The 21,976-nt window shown below is 43.0% G+C and overlaps 2 protein-coding genes across 3 annotated transcripts in view; one reads left to right on the top strand and one right to left on the bottom strand.

Annotated features, from left to right (window-relative positions):
* The window catches only part of LRIT1 (leucine rich repeat, Ig-like and transmembrane domains 1), a 55,796-nt gene that overhangs the window by 23,657 nt on the left and 10,163 nt on the right, over positions 1-21,976 (bottom strand). The window lies entirely within an intron of this gene.
* RGR (retinal G protein coupled receptor) lies at positions 2,914-19,073 on the top strand. The gene is made up of 7 exons (XM_056352969.1): positions 2,914-3,150; positions 6,720-6,876; positions 8,308-8,429; positions 15,206-15,359; positions 15,955-16,072; positions 17,593-17,706; positions 18,637-19,073. The coding sequence occupies exons 1-7, from the start codon at positions 3,072-3,074 to the stop codon at positions 18,775-18,777; spliced, it is 885 nt and encodes a 294-aa protein (XP_056208944.1). The 5' UTR covers positions 2,914-3,071; the 3' UTR covers positions 18,778-19,073.

Raw genomic sequence — 21,976 nt, 5'->3', positions numbered from 1 at the left:
ATAATAATACATCAATTTAACAAAGTTCTTGCTGTGAATGTAAAAAAAGCACGTCAGTAATCTGCATTGATTGCATGGAAAAAATTCAGAGTGCATGAGCACTCTGTTATCTTTGCACTGCACCTTTTTTTGTTGTGCTTGTACCGATGCATATTTTACAAAGATTAATATGCTCCCACCCAGTCCATACAGTCTTATGAAATCCATGAGGACATGTGGCAAGAACCTATCAGAACTTTTTTACTGCATCTTCCTTGCAAACAGATCAGTAACCAGTGAGGTATTCTTAAGTGAGAGAGTAAAATGAAATGGATTTTTTTATCGATGCAGAGAGATCAGTGGGAATTCAAAATATGAAGTTGCAATATAACATCAGGTTGAGTGAAAGACCTTTTCCCCTGAATTTGAAACAGCAAGTAGCTACCAAAAGAGTGCCTAAAGTAGAAAGGAATTACTAAAAAATGGAAAGGGAACTATCGTTAGCAGATTCTATCAAACTCAATCATTTATCCCCTGTTTACATCTCCTCTTTGCTTGAAGAAACCCCTTTAGAACCAACTGAATGCAGTAGCCATATTGGGCCATACGTCATCTCATACCATCCCGCTGTCCTATTAGAAAGTCAGCTTAACACAGCATTAAAAATAGATATTGTAGAGCCTGGCGCATAAAAGTTTCTATTGACACCAGTTGTACTTGAGTCAGATGCTGAACCCTGTGACTGACTTTTGTTATTAGACTCAACATTGATAAAGTAAATAAGGTTTAGACATGAAAATTATAAAGATACTTGAAGAAAAGCAGCCAACAAGTTCACAATATTCATTCTAAAAAAGATCTGCTAAATCCCGAGGGGCTGGGGTAGTAGCCTACTTTCATGGAAAAAATAGTTTTGGAATGAGCAAAGTCTGCACCACAGACTTTAATACACACCACAAAAACTACCAGCAGAGTAACACATTTGGGAGGTTTGCTTGGGAGTGAGGGTGAAGTACAGTGGCAGGCAATGAAAAGCACCTGACAGCACTCATGAGGACAGTTCATATAATATCCATGTCCTTTACCCCTAGTCTAGAAGAACCGTACAGCTTTATGTTGACAAGCATTACAATGAGCTATCTATTTTCAAAACTATCACACTAAAAAGATTTACAGCACATTTACAAGATCTAGCACTAATTTTTTGCAAGAACACACAATGGATCACTATTAAAACACAGACTTAGATCAGTCATTTGCCCTGCTAGAAGGCAGGGGCTGTCACCTTCTTTGTCATCAAGACATGTAGGTGAATGAAAGACAGACATAACAATGGATTTATGAGGTGCAATGTAATCTTGCTTTGCTTAAACCAAACTTCTGTATAGCCTAACAAATATCATGCCTTCCTGAATCCTACTTTAAAATCCAAAAGCATATCCATCAAGGCAATTACCCGCATCAAAACCAGCTGTAAATTGAATGCCAGAGATCAGAAAACACAGCAAGATGGTTTCACAACAGCCTTGAACCTCTGATCAGTTCTTCTGGGCATCACAGCCTGTAAGCACAGATTTCAGGAAAACTGCAAAAAATCCACAACTGTCTTCAGCCAAGACTCCTGACTATGACTGCTCCTCTGCTGTGTAATCAGGAGAGCCATGAACAAGCTCTGGCCTCAGCCGGAGCACATTCACTCTGACATCTCAGCCAGCCAAGACCCAGGTCAGCACAGTGTGGGGCCTGAGCTGGGGGAAGCCAAAATGCCTTGTGCTTCAGCTCCATTTTTGCTCCCATTTTGCAGTCAGATTATGAGGATGAAGAAGTTATGTGCCCAAGCAGCAACTATCATGCTAGCAGCACCTTGTTGTCAAGGCAATGAGTAGATCTGTGGAAAAGCAGTAAGGAACGAGAAGAGAAGAATAAAGAAACAAATGCACTAAAAAGGGTGCAATGAAGTACCATTAAAAGAAAACAACCTATCTAGTACTTATCACAACTACTGCTACTCTAAATGTAGGTTAAAAATCGAGAAAGTACGGCCAAGTTGCTCACTTCTAATGGACAGGCATAAACAATAATTGTATAGCTAAAAAAGTACCATTTGCTTCACTTGGGTTCTGAAAGCTGCTGTCTTCCATTCTGCAGGATCCAGGCATTCAAATTCCTAAAGAGTTAATCAACCAGCAGTACAAGAAATGAAAGGAAAACAGTAGACCCTGCTGGGAAATGGCAAGGGCTGATGCACATCTCGGATCCATCCCGTGGTTTGCTCATGGGGGGAAGTTGGCCGGCAGGTAAAGGTCTGGAGGCTGGCCAAGCTGCACACTGCACATACTCCAGAGCAGCACTACACCAAGACCCCAGTCTTCAAATATCTTCAAAAGGACAGCAAGGTAATTCCTGTGAGTAGTCACAACTGGACAACTCACATCCCTCCCTGTATGTCTGGGGCCCCAAATCAGTAATTTCTAAGTGTTTGTCTTTAAGCAGGCTGTGCCAGTATGCACATTAATTTAAGTCTCAGTTATGAAGAGGAGATAAGTTCGTATACAGAATAGTCATCGCCAGAAAAATATATTGGCCAGTTTCCAAAAAAGGGGTGAGGGGAAGACCTATATGCTGCAGAAGTTCTTGGTTCATACTTTTCCCCTAATCACCAACTCAATGAGTGCCCCTTTGTTTTTCAGGTCACTCCCCAATTATATATTACATGTTTCCTTCGTTCCACAACCTTTAATTCTTTTCCAGTGTTGCAGAATTAACTGGACAGGGCTCTTAATCTTGTCTCTACAAAGAACTTGTTGTAATTGCAATGAATGCTTCCATTTTGCTGGTGTCTGAAATACGATTTGCAGGGGAAGGGGGAGTGCAGGTTGATGCTAGTCCCATCATTAATAACATTCTTGCGGGGATTGTAGTGGTGGGAGTAAAAATCCCAAAGCTTTTATATAATAATGAGCATGTGTCTGCACGTGAGCTGCTCCTTTAAGAAGCCTTGGGCTAGTGGAAGAAGGGATATCCAGAGAAAAGGCAGCCCTACAGATATAACAGAGGGCAGAGGTTAAATCTGTTGGCATTTTATCGCAGGTATGGTCACCGCATACCCTGTCCCTGAAGGCTTCACTGAATTAGAGGTGTTTGCCATCGGCACTGCCCTGCTGGTCGAAGGTAAGCTCGGCATGGGACCGCAGCAGCGATAAGATTTTTGTTCCTATTATTCCTGGTGGGAGGGGGAAGGAAAACTGAAGCAAAGAGCAGCACTTGTGGTATGCTGCCCCAGACCTATGGCGGTCATTGTGGCTACATCACCAGTACTTGTGAGTAAATCAGGGTGAGCTGCCAGCTGTTTGCCAGTGAAGGTCTGCTCTGTATGCATAGCCACACTCTGGCAGGGAAGTACCTGCTACTCAGCTTTCCTATCAAGAATTTGTGATGTAAGGTTTTGTGGTTGACTTTTAAAGGCAATTTTATCTTCTTCTGGGGAACATGTTGAAATGGCTGATCATCCCTCAATGAAACAAGGCTTCGAAGGCTGTCATAAAGATAACAGGTCCACAACAGCCTGTTAACTCTTTGCATACATTCAGATTGCATCGGTAGTGCTGCAGTTAATGGCTCCTGAGTAGAAGTGACAAACAGAAAGATACTTGTATGAGATTCAAAAGCTCTCAAACTGTTAAGAAGCAAAACTCCAGGAAGAAGTCCATTTTCATTCAATTTAGCCAATGTAGGCTTTTCTTAAGGCATGTGCCACGTTGAGAAACTGCAACAAAACTACGAATGTATACCTACCTGGCAGCTAGCAAAGGGCAGGCTTGTAGCCAGGATTATTTCAGCCGCTGGTGTGTCTTCTGAGCTACTTCCCAGTCAGGGCCTGGGACCCCATCCCTGCACAGTGCTGCTCACCTGGGGATGCGGGGATCGTGGGGCCCAACAGTAGAGGAGGAGAAGCTGTAAGCACCAACAGAATGGGATATATGCTCATTAGCTCACCCCACAAACATGGAGCATGGGAGAAAGGAGGATGCTTGCCTTCTCCTTGCAGGTGAGCTCAGCTGGAAGGCAGCATCGTATTCTGCCTGAAAAGGAAAGCTGGAAGAGCACGGCCAGAAATTCTCCCCTGGAGGAAAGAGAGAAGAAAAAGCTTCTACTCCTGGCCCAGGGGCAAGCTGCTGCCTAAAGAGGGTTCAGGGCTAAACCTGCCTAAGAGCCACTAAGGCATCTGCAGGGCCTGGCAGGTCCTGGCATGACTTTGCACTTTGTCACTGAGGGGTGAGAAGCAGCAGGAGGGACAGGGACACCGTTGGGTGCTGGCAGAGCCCCACAGCCAGGGTCCTGCTGGGGACCAGCTGGTTGTGGTACCAGCACCCTGACAGCTCACCCACCTGTGCCCAGGGGCTGCAGCCTGCCAGGGGGCTTGCAGCTGTTGAAGTCCAAGCAAAGTACCTGCCTGTAACCTGCATTTAAAACTAGATGTGATCTAACACATGTATGTTTTACTAAACACAAGTATTTTCTATAGGGTTTTAGGCAGAACATGACCAGCAGATTGGCAATAAAATTTTATCTCTGTTGTCTGACTTAGAAGATCAAACTAAATAATTTCTAAAAGACTCTGAGAGAAAGGCAGTGAAGACCTCCTTTTTTGGTGCTGCTTCTAAGTGCAAACATTCTGGGGAAGAGGAAAACCTTGCATTCACTTTATTAACTGGACACGTCTGCTGCTCCAAAAATGAAAATGTGTAGCTATTTTAGTTTTTTTAATTTAGTAAGTTCTCTATTTGTACACTCACGCTGGCCTTCAAAAAAGCAGAATGGGCTGAAGCGTGGAGCTTCCAAAAACAGGGGAAAGACAGAAAAAAAGTTGATACAGTAATAACTCTTCAGCTCTACTTCAAACACGGTCACAACATGCCTCTCCTAAAGGCTTCACTGCATTTGGGATAACAGGCAGCAGTTTTCACCTTGTGGGTGGGAGGTAAGCTGGCAGGGAGGGAATAAGAACGGCAATCTCAAATGGTTCCAAATATTTCTCCTGCAAATATTTTGTTACATGTTGTGTAATGAAAGACTCCCATCATCTGTTACTGTGGTTATGCCATCAGCCATTAATGCAATTAAGGCAGGAGCAGGATTTCTGACTAGACAAAATCATCCATCTTATGTAAGTGCAGAATTAAGACAATAAGCGTAAGTAACTACACTACTTTACAGATTTAGGGGATATGGACATTTTCGTGCTACATCATTTCTCTTTCCAAGAAGAACACGAAGCAAAAGACATACTGCATCTCATCTAACCAAGACTTAGAGGTGGGATGTTGAGTCAGAGCCTCATGAGAGCTAAAATAATTCAGGTTGCCTTGAAAAGGGCATTAAAGGACAAAGCTTGAGTTTAAACCAGTGAAGAATGGGTTTCAGGATGGCACAGCTTTGCCCTGGGTGAATAGCTGGGGTTGCTTGGATGCTCCTCTCTGAGGACCAACGTTAACTTATTTTTTTAAAAAATCTATCAGTGACTGTTTTTTATAATTAGATTATTCCTTTCCATGTATAGTCTATTGACTAAGGGCAGTAATAAGATTGAGCTGGTGTGATTCAAGCACTGTCTACGCTAACCTTAAACAGAAGCCCAAAGGGAGGCAGGCTGACAAACACAGCTGAGGGATTTCTATGCTTAAACACAAAAGAATGTTACTATTGATATTAAACACAACCCATTCTCTACCAAAGACAGGCTGGGAGATGTGTGCACCAGCAGCAAGTGCTGGCTGTGAGCCCCTCTGAAAGTGCCTCCCCTGCATCTCCCTCGCTCTGACCCACGTGTCCCTGTACGGAGCCTGGCAATCAGGTTTCTCTATTAAAACAAACGACAGAATTACAAATAAGATTAAAACATTTCTGCTCCACATGACTGGCCATATCCCTGCGTCCTGGTTCCAGCTGGGATACAATTAATTTTCTTCCCAGTAGCTGGCGCAGTGCTGTGTTTTGGATTTAGTATTTAGTAGAATCATGTTGATAACACACTGATGTTCCAGTTGTTGCTAAGCAGTGCTTGCTCTAAGTCCAGGACTTTTCAGTTTCCCATGCTCTGCCGGTGAGGAGGGGCACAAGAAGCCAGGAGGGAGCAGAGCCAGCACAGCTGACCCAAACTAGCCGAAGGGACATTCCATACCACAGAACATCATGCTCGGTATATAAACTGGGGGAGCTGGCCAGGGGGCCCTCATCACTGCCTGACGACTGGCTGGGCACCGGTCAGAGGGTGGTCAGCAACTGTATTGTGCGTCACTTGGGGTTTTCCCCTTGGGTTTTATTCCTCACTCCCTCTCGTCTTCATTAAATTATTATTGGGTTTATTATTACTATTATATTTTACTTCATTTCAATTATTAAACTGTTCTTATCTCAACCCATGGATTTTACCTTATTCTTCTCCCCATCCCACTGGGGGTGGGGGGAGGAGAGATCGAGAGGCTTCGTGGTACTTAGTTGCTGCCCGAGGTTAAACCACGACACCCTAATGCAGTTTGAAGCGTTGGCTTCAGCTGTCACCTCTGACTTCTCTCCTGAAAGTCTTTAGCTTGCATGCAGGCTGTAACCACTACAGATACATAACCCGTGCATAAGTTCCCATAGTAATTATTGCTCTCTCATTAAAGAATACAGCAATATAATTGTAGTAGATATTTCCCATTTCTAGTGGAATCAAACCAAACAATTCTATATTTCAGCCCTGCTTGGCTTCTGTCTGAATGGCTTGACAATTATTTCTTTCCGAAAAATCAAAGAACTCCGAACACCCAGCAATCTGCTGGTTCTCAGCATTGCACTGGCCGACTGCGGGATCTGCGTCAATGCATTCATCGCTGCCTTCTCCAGCTTCCTAAGGTATATCTTATTTTTCCTAAAGGAGGATCAGAAGAACCACATTAAAACTTACAGCTTAAGTCCTAAGAGGTCAAATTAATTAAATCACTCTTTTTCTACATACCATCTAACCAACCTTCTCATTCTCTCAATCTGAAACAGCAAAATGAAATTCTATATAGTTCCACCAGGCAAGTAAGAAAGCAGACTACACCGAATATAATCGTCAACAGATTATAGGACTGATTATAGAAGACATTTAACCGCACAGTGGTTATAGTAGAAGCTACTTGAATATCAACACAGTTGTACATTTCATTTACCTAAACCTCTAGACTGACCCCAAATTCATCTGCAAGCCTTTCTAGTTTTTTATGAACTTTTCCATTAAAGCACTTATTTGAGAAGTTTGTGGAAAATAAAAATGCAGATCTGTTAGCAGGGAGCTCCCATCAGTTATGACACATTTGATTTCCCACATTTTCCCACATGCAATCATTTAATCAGAGGACAGAAACAATATCAAGCATTTCAGTGAACAATAACAATAAACAAATCACAAGTAAACCATAATCAAAAAAACTACCACCACCCTATAAAAAAGCTGATTAATAATTCCACTTAAGTAGCATATTTTTAAACCCTGAAAATACCTTTAATAGAGACTAGAAATATATTTCAAACCAATATATGGTTCTTTTAAATGGGAGCAGAAGTTTCCCAGCCTCCCAAGCAGACGTGTTTCAAAGGGACTTCCAGGGGTAGTCTCCTAATGAGTTATACTGGTGTTCTGTAAATGCCGGGGAAAGGAGATTGAAGATTTCCACCTCACAGCCAGCTTTATGAGCATAAGAGTCAGGTTAGATGAACACGGGAAGCAAAACAGCCATGGCTCCTTACCATGGGTGACCAGGTAATTGAAGGGTCATGTCAGCAGATGTCAGCTACATGAGACTATCCCATAGTTCTTTTCAATCTATGTCTGCAAAGACATTTGGATGCCTCAGTCTTGCTATCAGGAGTATTTTTATTTGTTGTGAACATTTATGCTGTATTGCATGGTGAACCTTGACTTTCCAAAAGTTTATTACTCATTTGCTACTTTCACATGTTGACAAATTGGCTGACAAATTTGAAGATACGGATAATTGGATGAAATGTAGATTTCAAATTTAAAAAAAAACAAACAACAACTTTCCAATACATAAATGCAGGGTTATCTTTTCTTCTCCATATTAAGAGTAAAAATAGCTGTTGTGCTGTATCAGACATTACAGCAAGATAAATGCTGGCAAATACCTAAAGGCACCCACAGTAACATCTTTCACGATGTTTCTCAGACTCAGAAAGCAAGGTCACAGGCTATCATTTCACCCTCTCCATTAATGCAATTTCCAAACATGTCTTCACCTTTTTCTATCGTTTTCTTAACATATTCTTTTTTGTTGGCAGATACTGGCCCTACGGCTCTGATGGCTGTCAAATTCACGGATTCCAGGGCTTCCTCACAGCACTAGCCAGCATTGGCTCCAGCGCTGCGGTCGCCTGGGACCGGTACCATCACTACTGTACAAGTAAGGGCTACAATTTACCTAGCAGCCTTACCCAGATCCTGCTATAAAGCAGCTTGCTTAGATTTCAGAGAATCAAAGCAAGCACACATTTATTATCTGCATATCTTATATGTAAGTTTATTTGCCTTACTATCTAAGTTAAGACTTACTAAGTCTCTATTTGCTAGAGAGAGAACAAATATAAACAATCTCTCCAAAGGACCTCTTCCATATGGGGGGCACTAACCAGCCACCATCAGGAGATATTTCCTCTTCCAGATCACATCCACGTTGTGACCTGCCTGCCATGTTTTCATTTTCTCCATAAGCAATCTTCAGTGTCCCAAACAAAATTCAACTCCCCATATTGAAGAATAATCTATGCCCCTTGGGCTTCTACCCAACACCTTGCTGTGTACCAAACAGATCTTTGTGCCTATGCAGAGTTTAATTACAGGTAAATTATGTGTAGCCAGAGAGATGCCCCTGCAGAGAGAGCAGCTGGAGCAGAGCCCATGGCAAAGCACTAGCCCAGAGGTATGATCATGCAGACAGAGCTCAGCAGTCCCATTGTGTGACACGACGCAGGGGTGCTTTGGGGTGCCAGAACCATTTGTGGGGTTTATGCTACTTTCCAAGCCCCCTTATGAAGACTGGAACTCAGTACATTTGTTCCCAAGAAAAGAACAAATTATCTGCTAGTTTCAATAAGAGCAGCAGAGCCATTTTTAAGTACTGATAAGAGGAGGAATATGTTGGTTTTCTTCTTTTAGTGAAGGTCATTTTTTGTTTTTTCTTGCAATTTAGTTTTTAAGTAGCTCTGACACCTCAGCTGGATTTAATGGAAATCTAATATTAGACAGGGAGATCAATGCAGGAAAGTAAATTTGCCTTTCCTGTGGACTCATGAAAGCATATTTTTGATTTCGGTGAGAAATAGGGATTGACAGGATGTCAAACATATGGATTTATACAGATAGATATGCTCCGTCTTCTGTCACAGAACTTCCTCCCAAACTTCAGCAGTACTGCATTTCTGCATTCATTCATGTAACGTGAGTGGAAATTTCTGCTGAATGAGGGTGCTGGGTTGAATTTAGCATCTGTGGAGACTGCTAGGATTTACGCTGGGACTCCAGCTGCACTCCAGCCACCACTATGGATGGGGAGAGCAGAGGAATAACCATATTCTCTTAGCACAGAGGTCAGGGAGCACAGCCAAGGGCATTATTACCTGCTGTAAAACAAACTAGCAGCCTTGTTAGCACTGGAACTGCCAAACCCCACTTCCCTGTGAATACAGGGCAAGGGATGATGTTGCTTTTGTCTGATAAGATAGACTTGTGCTGACAGCTGTATGGGGTGCTCACCTCTCCCCAGACACCAACTTTCACTGTAAACGCAGCAACGTGGTACCTGCCAGTTCCCTCTTCCCTCACCAGTGTACTTCTAAGTAGCCAGTGTTTTCAAAAGTTATTAGAAAACAACCGAGTGGCAAACACAATCTCATGGCTGTCATTATGAAAAGGGAAAGAGACACAATATGAAACGCAAATTTATTCTGAAAGGGCAACCTAGCACTCCGTAATACCAGGAATGCCCTGATCCACACTGTTTGGCCATTTCAGCAGTCTCCCAGCTCTGCCCCCAGAGAGAAATGGATGAGGTCCTCCCACTCAGACCTGCAGCTTTCCTGGTTCCCACTACAGCCAAGCTCTTCCCAGAGGAGCGAGCAGTGCAGAGCACTTCACATAACCACACCATTCCCAAAAAAACTGCGTCCCTTCAACAATGCTGATAGGCAAACAGAGCCCTCCTTTTCTTGTGCTAAAGTGCAGGTTGCTCAGACCACAAAATATTTCCTAAACGGAAGTGTAAAAACGGGCTGGGGAAGAAGCGGCTGAGCTGCAACGCCTCAACTGCCTCTGCCATTAGCGTCCACGCTGCATTTCAGGCATGGCCTCTGTAGGAATAAAGCAGCAAGTGCTAAAACACACCCAGAGCACGCAGCAAACAAGTTCAATCTGATGATCCCATTGAGGGTGGAAAGGTTGCCAACTTTTTGTGCTGCAACTTTTGTCAAGAATTCAGCTCAGGCAAGGAAATGTTCTTTTTCGTGTCCAGACAAAGGCCCCAAATAATGCAGGCTGTAGGCTAAATCCATACTAACACCCTTTAGATACTAAAATGTGCTTGGAGCTAAAGAGTAGCATCTGTATTTTTACAAGAGAGATAGCCTGAAAATAAACATGTCTTTGGAAAGACATTTTACTCTCCGCAACGTTGACTTTAATGCTTTTGTGTCACGCACTCCTCCAGTCAAGAGCATACTACATTAAGAGCACAGACAGAGAGACCCTCAGGGCACAAGCTTCTTTACTTTGCTCAAATTGTTACTTACCGATGGCCAAGCATTGCGGCTGTTCCTGAACGTTTTGAACAACAAAACCAAACCAAAACCAAAATCCCAGAAGGCCTTAAAAGCTGGAGCGCAGTTGGAGTCCCAGCACAAATCTCCAGCCCTGCTCTGTGGCTATTCCAGTAACACCAGCCACTTCTAGTTTCATCCTGCACAAGCTGATTGCGAGGAAGATTAAGTCATATCTCATAGATCTGATACATCAAGCCTGCTGGCGATACCACGTTCTCAATTCATACATTAAACTCCTGTTGACACTGGCGTGTGCTGTGTGCCTATACAGGAGGTACAAAATACCTTTGCCTAAAAAAACAAAGTTATCAATGTTTTATCTTTTCCCCCAGAACTGGCACTCCTTCCAGGTTCAATTACATCACCTCCAATGTTTTTGTTATGTCCTAACAGTTTCCTGAGAAACATTTGTTGAGGCATTCCTCAGCCTGATGCTCGGTTATCCACTATCTGTACTTCTGAGGAAGAGCGAGCCGAGTAGAATGTGAGAGATTGCTACTATGATGAGGGAAAATGTGATTTTTCAGCCATTCTGGATGCTAATGACACAAATGTGTTCACCAACATCCTGAAAATTAAGCAGGTTTTTAAGTTTGGAAGTCGATGTAACCCTCAAGTGACAAAGATCTAGCCTTTAAAGCATATTGATAACTGGATATGTCACTCACCAGAAAACAGGTTGGTATTGATTGGCATATGGAAGAAAATAGTATGACCACCACACATGACAGGGAAGCTGTAGTTTCAAGGCATTTTACTTTTCCCCTCACTTGATTTCTTCATCCCAGGCAACTCTCTTTTTATCCCCTAAATGTGGCCTTGGGGCCCGTGAGATGCTGCTTTCCCAGCAAGGAGGGGACGACAGAAATCTATAGACTAAAGGTATGCCGTGAGAGGAGAAAAGGCAGAGGAGTCCAAAGGGTTTCAATATCAAATGCGTACAGGATGGGAAAACATATACTATTGTATTTCAAAATTTGATCGTTAAGGGAGGAAAGGAGAAAACAGAAGCGGTTTTATGTTAGTGCCCAACAGGGAAGGAGGAAAGGGCAAACTCAGAGAAAGCTGCCTGTCAACAGCCAAGCATTCAGGACAGAAGATGACGTTTCATAGCAAGGTTAGCTCTCCCTCCCCGGCCATTCGAATGAGGACGACGTCCCAAATTATGTTCTTAACATAGCGAGGGAGGAAGGAAGCAGCAGCCCTGGAGGTCCCGCTGGAGCTGGGCGCAGGCAGGCAGGGGGCAGCTGGTGGACAGCCTGGGGGGCAGCCACCCACCACGGAGACATCTTTGCAGAAGGTGTTTAGATCTAACGCGCGGCTCATACTTGCGAGAGGGTAGCACGCTGCCATCAGCGGTTTGTGAAGAGGGGAAAGATCCTGGTCAGGTTTTTTCCTTTCATAACACAGCATAGAGCTACAGCTTTAAAAGGAAAGAAAAAAAGATCTTGAAGATTTTACACTCGCATTTAAGAATTAGAGGGAAATGGAAAATCTGAGGTGATTTATGTCAGTACTTTTCTAAACATTACAAAAGAAAAGATGAACAAAATCAGCAGGGATTTCACAGCAGCATTCAATTTCAAGAAGAAGAATTGCAGGGAGTTTTATCTAATCCTTAATTCCTTGAATAAGTAAACCTAGGTTGTTGTATCAGTATTCAAAGATTAGCAAACTACTGTTTGCTCCAAGTTGCAGCTGTCAGCTCTGTCAAACTAGGAGCAAGCCCTTACCTGCTGCCACACTGACTGCAGCCACCCTGCCACACTTCCTTCATCTAGTTTTGCACCTTCATCAGTTTTCCCTGACAAAATGCCAATGTTTATACAGATCTTGCATTTTCACTGAAGCAGAAGGTAATCACAAAGACAGCTTTGTGACCATGGAGAACCACAGGAAAAAAAAGAAAAATATCATTGGAGTAAAAAAATTCCCTTTATTTAGGGTATTTTAAAGAGCTTTTTCTAATGATAAGCACAAAAGAAGCTATTATGCAGTAAACCTTTCTTATTCCTACAAAAGATGAATACTTGTGAACACCAGTGACTAGTGTTTTTTGCACTGCAGTTGAAGAAGGTACCAACACCTATTTTACTCATGACCGATACATATTTTCAGACATTTTTGGGTTTGACAGACTTTGCCAATTTTAAGTGATGCATGCCATGAAGTCTGGCACAAGGCATATTGTTCTGGAATATATCAGCTATAACAACCATTTGCAAGAGCAAGGAGAAGGTATTATTTTTTTTTCCTCCATTCTAGAAAATCCTGTTGACCTTTTCTTTGAGAAATACCTTTTGAATTTCAGTCTGAAATCTAGCTGAAATGGAGCCGCTCAGAGATGTATTTTTTTGCTTTTTCTGTGAAAATCAGCTAAATGTTTGACCAACTTACAAATCTTAAAAAAAAAAAATAATAATCTAAATTCCTAAGTGTTCCCACAGACTAAAGACTGAGAAATAGTTTATGATTAGGTCACTAAGAACTGGCCAGTGCAGTCAAAAGGATTAAAGTTCCATGCTCTATCTACCACTACCTAAAATTTAAGCTTTTGGCATCACAATTTTAGTGATCTTTAAATAATGGGGTGGGGTGCAGTGTGTGTTTATAAGTATGACCTCTTTCTCTTCCAAAGCAATCACAGAAGCCATTTCAAATCCCCTGCATTAATATTTCACTGTATGGAAAAGAGAAGCTTCCTCCTCAGTTTTCAAGGAGAGAAAGCCAGAGTACAAGAGTGATTAGACTTAATAGGACCAAATTGCCAGCGCTGGCCCCTAATTAGGAATTATATCCTTAAGCGTATGCTGGACTTTATACATACACACTTAACTGAATTAGGATCTACATGACTATTACATTAAATTTTATCAGGCAAAAAATAAAAGGCATTTAAGGTATAGCAATGGCCTGCTCTGCACAAAACCAACTGAACTGCTCTTAACTTGCTCTCTTGGCATCAGCCCCCCCAGAAGAGGCCATTTTTGCCATGTGAACAGAGCACAATTCTTTCACTGTTCTTGTAAGGCAAGTATTTTTTCTGGGTAAAATTAAAATAATATCAAATGTGTTTAATTTTACATTCATACATTTTTAGCTACTTCTGATGTGTCATTAAATCTTTTCTGGAGGGTCAACAGGCAGCTGATTTCACCAAGGCTATTTCACCATTAGTCTCATTTTGCAAAAGGCCAAATCCAGAACGAAAAAAAATCTGATTTTCTTAGGTTTTATTCTCTCTTTTTCTAGTGTCCAAAATAGATTCCTTATGTGTGAGGAGACAGAAGGAGCAGTGGGAAGAGTCACCGTGCTCCTTGCTGGCGCAGCTGGCGTCATGGACTCTTCAGCACAGGCATGATTAGAGACATTAGCCTCCATAACAAAATTATCCAGGGGTTGTTTGGTTTGGTTTTTTACACGCAAGCAGTTAGGCTAAACCACAATTTACTACAGTACTACAGTTGCGGGAAAGCCTGCCTGCCTCCTCCATGAAGAAATATGCCCCGTGTCTTCTGAAGCTTCCAGTCTTTCATTCCATTCATTGACCTATTCCTATGGTATTTTACATAATTGGATGAGATAGGCACAAGTAGTATTTTTTTTTCGTAATTTTATAATAAAAATGATCAATGCTGAGCTTTGCATTTCCTGTTCCAGGCTAAGCAATCATCTTGAGGGCAAAATAATTTGATCTGCAGTATTTTTAGAACAAGGTGCGTTGTCAGGTTGTATATAGATATTGACATACATATTGATGAGCAGTGATTTTAGAACAGGGTATATTTAATATCCATGCATGCCCTGCACTCTCAGCAGGGCAGGGGGGAAGCAGGCAAGGGCTGGGGAGGCTGTGCGGAGTCGCATCTCTGATCTGACCCACAGCCTGCAGCAGGGCTCGAGTTCTTCCAACACTATTTGTTGCACTGCTCTGTTCATTCAGCTGCTCTCTGCCTCATCTGAGTCTTCAAACACATTCCCAAAGCACAAGAATCTAATATTTGTAAGAGCAGCCCTCATCTGAGTCTTCAAACACATTCCCAAAGCACAAGAATCTAATATTTGTAAGAGCAGCTGTAACTCCAGCATGGTACAAAGCTAAACAGCAATACAGCACTTGTCTAAGTAAAGCACCCAAAAGGGAATAAGAATTTGCTCTTTCCTAAAGTTTAAAAGCTTCCTTCCTATTTTATGCAAGGTTGATTGCTCCAGGCTCAGGTCGCCTTCAGGCTAGAAAACACCGACAGCTGCTTGTTTCTGCCCAAGGCCCCTGGGCTGGGGTGCTTGGCACTGGCCCCACCGAGCCAGGCAGCTTTCCACGGTGGTTTCATTCCAGGTATGCGTACCCCCTTTTCCTTTCTTGCAGGGAGCAAGCTGCAGTGGAGCACGGCCATCTCCATGATGCTGTTTGCATGGCTCTTTGCTGCCTTTTGGGCTGTGATGCCCTTGCTGGGATGGGGGGAATACGATTACGAACCCCTCCGAACCTGCTGCACCCTGGACTACAGCAAAGGGGACAGGTGAGTGCAGGGGCCAGCTCCCGGGGGGGGGGGGGGGGGGGGAGCTGCCATCCCCTGGGGTGGTCTCAACAGCACACTGAAGCCCCCAGCCATCCTCCGTCGTTGGTGCTGGGGCAGATCTCCCTCCCCAGTGGCTGGGACAAGGCAGGCATGACCCAAGGCTGCCCTGACTCACGTGGCACCATGTGGGAACGGCTGAAGTCAGCTTCCTCCATGGGAGAGGCTAGTGCTCAGGTTTCTGCTGCTCCCTTGCTCATCTATAAACTGCATCTTTTCTGGGTTTAGGACTTGAAACTCTTTTAGAATGAGGAGTTTTTTTTAATGCATTCCAGTACAGATGTCCGAGTAGGGATGCTTGGGTTTAGAAATCAAACACCTGTTGTGATTTTCTATGACACTATCCATCCCATACACAACAGCATGGCACAACTTAACCAGCCTTCAGCAAATGCTGCATGTAAAGCATGTTGACAAAACTGGTTTTTCCCCTTTTAAAAATACAAGTTAATGAATATTTACAGCAAGTTTACAGAGATGCCTTAGAGAGGAATTAACAACCTCTTTTTTCTTTTTTGCTCCTCCTTACCCTTTCCAGAAACTATATCACATTCCTTTTTGGTCTATCCATTTTCAATTTCATGATCCCGGGCTTCATCATGCTGACGGCCTATCAGTCCATACACCAGAAGTTCAAGAAAAGTGGGAACTATAAGGTAAGAAAGCTTCCCCCACTCCTGCAACCACCTTGCCAAAATAGGGCTGCATCCAACAGAGACAAAGTCCTCAAAAAGCCAATTTCTTTCACAGAGGCTTTGGCTCAGCTCCTTCTGCGCTAGCTCCCCAGTGTTACTGGAGCAGGAGGGTAGCAGAACGCAGGATGGAGCTACCCAGAAAGCTTGTGGAAACCCCATCCTTAGATATTTCAAGATTTGACCAGCCAGCCACATCTGCTCCAACCCAGCGCATTACAAACCACTCCCTGTCAAAGCAGAGGTTGGACTAATGACCCTGAGGATTCCCCTCCACCTACACTGGTCCAATTCTAGCTACAAAACAAGCACACAGCATGCAGTATATTTGGTAATAGCATATCAGTATTTATCCAGAGAAACATTGCTCAGGAAGGATCATTATTTCCTGCAGGCTCTAAGCTTATCACCGAGGCAGCCAGCCAGAACTGCAGCACTACAGGGAAACACACAGGCACCCCGTGGGGGCAAAGGGCCTTCCTATGCACATCGTGTTTACACTTGGTTGAGGAAATTCAGAAACCTTTATGAGCTGGAAACAAAGGAATTGCTCTGGCGTGGCAGGTTTATGGGAATGTAATGTGGTGATTATATGAGTTCTTAGGTGCAGGCTGTACAGTCTGGGGCACTATCCATGGCTGGCAGGCACAGCCCGACCCCTGCACTTGGTAAAGGCAGCCAGTGCTCAAGGGGGATGTTATACTGGCAAAGAGACAGTCAGGCAGACTTGTTTGTGGCTGTCTGGAATAAACATGTGTACCCTCTGCACAGTTCTTAAATAAATCTCAACGTTCATTATTATAAGTATCACCTTTTTTTTTTTTTCAGTGAGTTTATGCAATAGAGTGCAATTTCTTTCTTAGAATATTCTGTAGACTAGTTACGATGCAGAAAATTTAAGGATTAAGTTTATCTTCCCTATGCATTAATATTTATATGACACTTGGGAACAGCTATCCATGAACAGCATGGATAAGGCCCTAGCAAGAAGGACAGAGGAGTCCTACTACCACAACACAGCTGCTGCTGCTGCATCCATCTGTTGTGCTGCCCTAGTAGTGGCTCCACAGAGGTTTTTTTTGTCTGCAAGACCCTCTGAGAAGTCAGAAAAATGTTGTTCTGTATTTAAATGTCTATGTTGCCCCCCCAGCAGCAATTACTGGCTATGGCTTCTCCATCTAGCACACAGACTGATTTAACTGATCTGCCATAAGGTGCTTTGGCACCTCTACCCAGGAGAACTGCCACTCACCACCCCATCCCCATGGTCAGGGGACTTGCTGCACAGGCAGCCCTCGATGCAGAGGGAGCTATGCTCACACACGTCCAACATGCACGGCAAAGCAGCAGCAATACTGCACATCCTGCTGGCTGATCCCCTCCTGCTACAGAACACAAACCATGGTCTCACAGGATCTGTCCCATCTGCCCGTGGCAGTGTGCTGCTGGGAAGCACAAAAGAATGTATTGTTCTTGTTTTTCAGTTTAATACTGGTTTACCATTGAAGACGCTGGTCATCTGCTGGGGTCCCTATTGCCTTTTATGCTTCTACGCAGCAGTTGAAAACGTGATGTTCATTTCACCAAAATACCGCATGGTACGTCTATGCCACCTGAGGGAATTCAAACACTGACAGTCTCCTTACTCCCCTGTCTCCGTTCCTATGGAACGAGGCCAATTTACTCACAATTGGGTTTACTTGTTATAACATATATATAACAAGCAGATCATTTCCTCAAAGCATTCTCTTCATCTACCACTTAAGGCAAAACCTCTAAGCACAGTGATGTAATGGGCATTATATTACTGCTTTGATCAAGCTACTGTTTAGGAAGTTGGGGGCTTTTTTCTTCAGCAGACAGTTAGGGGTCCATAGCCTGCACTGCCCCATGGTTTGAGGGAGCTTTTGTGTCCTTCCCAGAGTCAAGGACCTGCCCAGAATTTTCAATTTTGAAGAGACTGTTTGTCTCGTTCATTTTTTAACATTTCTCTCTCCTCGGGAAGACTGCAATTGATCACTCTTAAGGTTATGCTGCCTCCTTTTTTCCCTTTTTTCTATGAGTCTTAACTCCAAGGCTACCTCTGGGCCTCAATAATATCACATTAAACCTTTCAACTTTCACTCAGTCCCCAAAAATTAGCCCAGTTTCAAGTCACCAAATGCATTACTGTACTTAGGTATTCAGCTTCCCACATAAAATGTGTTAGCAATATCAGCCCACCTATCCATCAGAAGGTGTCCGTGGCACACCCTTCACTCCTCCAGAGTGTTTGTATTCACTCTTAAATGAAATATCCCAGTTTCAGGCAATGCTGATCAAAATTATTTCTCCTGGAGACTATAATTTCCTGAGCAATGGACTCCAACTGACCAAGTTGCTTTTACCTCTCATCTCTCTGGGGGCAGCAAGCTGCTCATGTTGGAGACTGGCATTTGTTTGGTAAAGGGAAACTGAGCCCAGGCTGAAATTGGCCAACCAGCCTCTCAGTGCATCATCCTATTAATAAATACTGTGTCTCATGACAGATTCCTGCTGTTATTGCCAAGACTGCACCAATGGTGAATGCCTTCGTATATGCCTTGGGGAATGAGAACTACAGAGGAGGAATATGGCAGTTCCTCACAGGACAGAAGATTGAGAAAGAAGTTGATAACAAAGCTAAATAACCCATTACGGCATCAAGCAAAATTAATGCAGGTACACCACTGGAAGCAAAACGCTAGAGAAAACTACGTGTGTTCTCTGATATGTACATGCAAAGGTGGTTGGTTCCACATTGGAAAGGCCGTGCATTGGCTACAAGCAATGAAGCACTGAAAGAAAGCCCTCCAGATAACTGTCCAAACCATCACGAGCTGCTTGTCAAACAAGCTGCCTTAAACCTGTGTTGATTGTCATCACTCTCATTTTATATGTCACTGCGAATAAACTATGTGCTGGAAAGCATTATTTTTTTCCCTGATACTCTAATTTGCTGAGCTTTTATGTTAAACAAAGTAGGGTATTCATTTATCCAGCGAGGCCTCCTCAAATCAATCTGTGCAGTTTGTCCATATGGTAATGTCTGGATTACGAAAAGATTAAAGGAGTATCCAGTATTACACCACATGTCTGTATAAGTAGCTTGTTCATCTGAATAACATATCTTCCCCACAATGGGAGTTCCCAAATTTCCATGATGAGTCTGCCCTCCTAATTCCATAAAAACATTTCAGTAGGCATTTTACCCCAATAAGGAATATTAGCTTGGCTCTGGTTCAAATGTGTGTGACATTCAGCTTTGCACATGCTAAACTGCATCAGATTTTGTAGCTGCTGCTTACCAGGACAATCAACAAACTCACAGTCCATCAGAAAAACATCCAGCTTTTTATCAGACACTGAGAAAAAACTCAGGGGAGGTATGGGTCATATTATGTTCTATAAACGTCATAAAAATAAAAATTAACTTCACATCTGCCATTAACTTCCCGTATGCTCTACAAGAGTGAGAACGATGACTGTATCAGTTGTGACTGAAGAGTCTGAGCAATTAAAAAGCCACTTATTTTATAATTATCGGAATTTGTATATGTTTTAAACTATTAGAAATGTCCATTTTAAATATTTGTATTTGCTCGTGTTGCTCACATTGCCTACAGGATCAAAAACTGTCAGTTGATGTCACCTGTCATTACAAGATGTGCCTCAATGACCCATTTACAAAAATATATTTGTGTGACACACAAAATAGAAGAGATTGTGCATACAAAAAATCCAAACCTAACTGACTTTTATCAGGATTGTATAGTTCATTTCCAAGCATTGACAGTGAAAGAGCTTTTGAAGCTAACCAAAGCAATTTGATCTGTCCCTGTGATGCTTTCGAACATACTAGAAGGGAAAACACTTGCATGTGGGTTACAAAAGGGTAAGGAAAAATAGTTACGTATGAGTTACAAAAGGGTAGATGGTGCAATCCCGGAAGCTAAACAATCAGTGGGTAGAACAGACATTCCCACCATGGCTAGAGACAGGAGATAAATGTCATTTGTCACAAGTAAGCAGCAGGATCCCATTCGGAGATGTGCTTTGGGACTTGTGAGGCTCAGTCTAGTCACAAACCACCTGACAGAGCAGTGAATTACACCATGACAAAATTATTCAGAGTAATCACATCTAAAGCTGACAGCTAAGACTTACATCTTAGGTACCCATAATATTAAGTGAGCAGATGACAAAATGTTTGCACCAATAAGCACAAAATAATGTGTATGGGCAGAAAATTACCTTTAAGTATGTATCTACAGTGACAGGCTCTGAATCTGTAATTACCTCTTTCTCGGGAAAGAGACCTGGCCAGGCCTTGAAATCATCAGTTCACTTGTCAGCAGGGTCATACTGACAAGTCACAGCAGAATGCTAAAAAACTCTAAAAAAAAGGAATAGGAAACAAAAGCGGACACATGGTCACACCACTTGAAAGCCACAGTGCTCAGGCGTTGAATAAGACTCATAGTTTGGGGCATTCCAACCCACAGAGGGCATAGACAGCCTAGAAAAGGGCTGCAGGGACGATCAAACATGAAGGAGAAGCTTGAACACAGCAGGGATGAAACTAAGGAGAGTGCTGACTCAGGAGAGGTAGCTGCCGAGGAGACTGACAGCGCCTGATTGAACCAGGGGTTCGGGGATGTGTAGAGGGAATGATTGTTTGCTGCTTCCAACAGCACAGGAACGACAGGACACGCAGTAAAATTAAATTGAGCAGTGTATTTTCTGAACTTTGCAGTCTGAGGAGTGGTCTTCATGTTTGCTTACTGAAACACATTATGGCTTACCTAAACGATACTGTAATAGTGTAATAAACAACAGCTTAAGACATTTGGTTACGGTCTGAGTCCCCTTTGCCTTAAAGGGAACATACCTCAGTTAGGAACTTCTCACAGGCTTTGGCTCTTAGTCTATTTTCAGATTGATTTTTTTACTTCCTTTTATGCAAACCTTTTATCATGGGAGCAGAAAGTAGCAGAGCTGTTTCTTCATTCTACTGGACAGCTACAGCAGCTACAGATTTTCACGTGCCTCTGTTGAGGCACACTTTTTCATGTTTGATTACTGAAAGCTACGGATGGGTAAAGCTGAGTATTGCTACTTAGTGAGCACAAAGTTGCTTAGTAATATTCAAGCCTAAAGAGAAATAGGGCCTTTGGCCAGAGCAGCAACCAAATCAGTCCTCTATGGCCACATTGAAGGAATGCAAAGTAACAGTCATCAAAATCTTTCAGACCTAGGGATGGTGCAAAACTTACATGCTTTGTAGAACATGGGACATGTTCATACAGCCCAGCGTAGTGCAACAAATTGAAAGCACAGCAGAGGCGGTACAGTGCATGACTGACATGAGAAGAGGCTGTCCCACTCCTCCAGAGGGTGTCCCACAGCTTCCCAGGGTGAGACTTCACTTGAGATGGTTCCCTGTGCGCTGCGTTGCGCCAAGTGCCCTTAAGCTCCAGTTACTCCCACCTGCTCAAAAATCCCACCTGGATTCAGCCTGCACCTCCAAACCTAAGGATGTACATAAAACCTGAATCATTTCTCCCGTCATCCATCTCCACCCTAAATAACTTAAACAAATGCTTCTCAGCCAGTCAGGCCCATAATTGTCCCAGTCTAGGGCCTCATTCTTTGAATTAAAAAGGCTCTTGACTGAGTGAAGAGAGGTAAACTAAGCATTTGAACAAACTGGGTGGATTTAACCACCTCCTCAGTTCTGGTTCATAATGCCTCAGCTGCTGACTTCCGCGAAAGAATAGGGGAAACGAGGTTGCTCATGGCTCATTTATTGGATCATGGATAATATCACTCTCTCCAGAAAAAAAGATA

This window comes from Falco biarmicus, chromosome 9, assembly GCF_023638135.1.
Source record: "Falco biarmicus isolate bFalBia1 chromosome 9, bFalBia1.pri, whole genome shotgun sequence".
Lineage (NCBI taxonomy): Eukaryota > Metazoa > Chordata > Aves > Falconiformes > Falconidae > Falco > Falco biarmicus.
The sequence above is the reverse complement of the archived record's forward strand: the minus strand, read 5'-3'. Positions and strand labels throughout refer to the sequence as shown.

What these genes read in the sequence shown, in the direction of transcription:
- RGR (XM_056352969.1), top strand. Translation starts at nt 3,072, where the DNA reads ATGGTCACCGCATACCCTGTCCCTGAAGGCTTCACTGAATTAGAGGTG. An exon ending in CACTGCCCTGCTGGTCGAAG is followed by an intron (nt 3,151 to 6,719) that starts GTAAGCTCGGCA and finishes TCTATATTTCAG; the next exon opens with CCCTGCTTGGCTTCTGTCTG. An exon ending in GCCTTCTCCAGCTTCCTAAG is followed by an intron (nt 6,877 to 8,307) that starts GTATATCTTATT and finishes TTTTGTTGGCAG; the next exon opens with ATACTGGCCCTACGGCTCTG.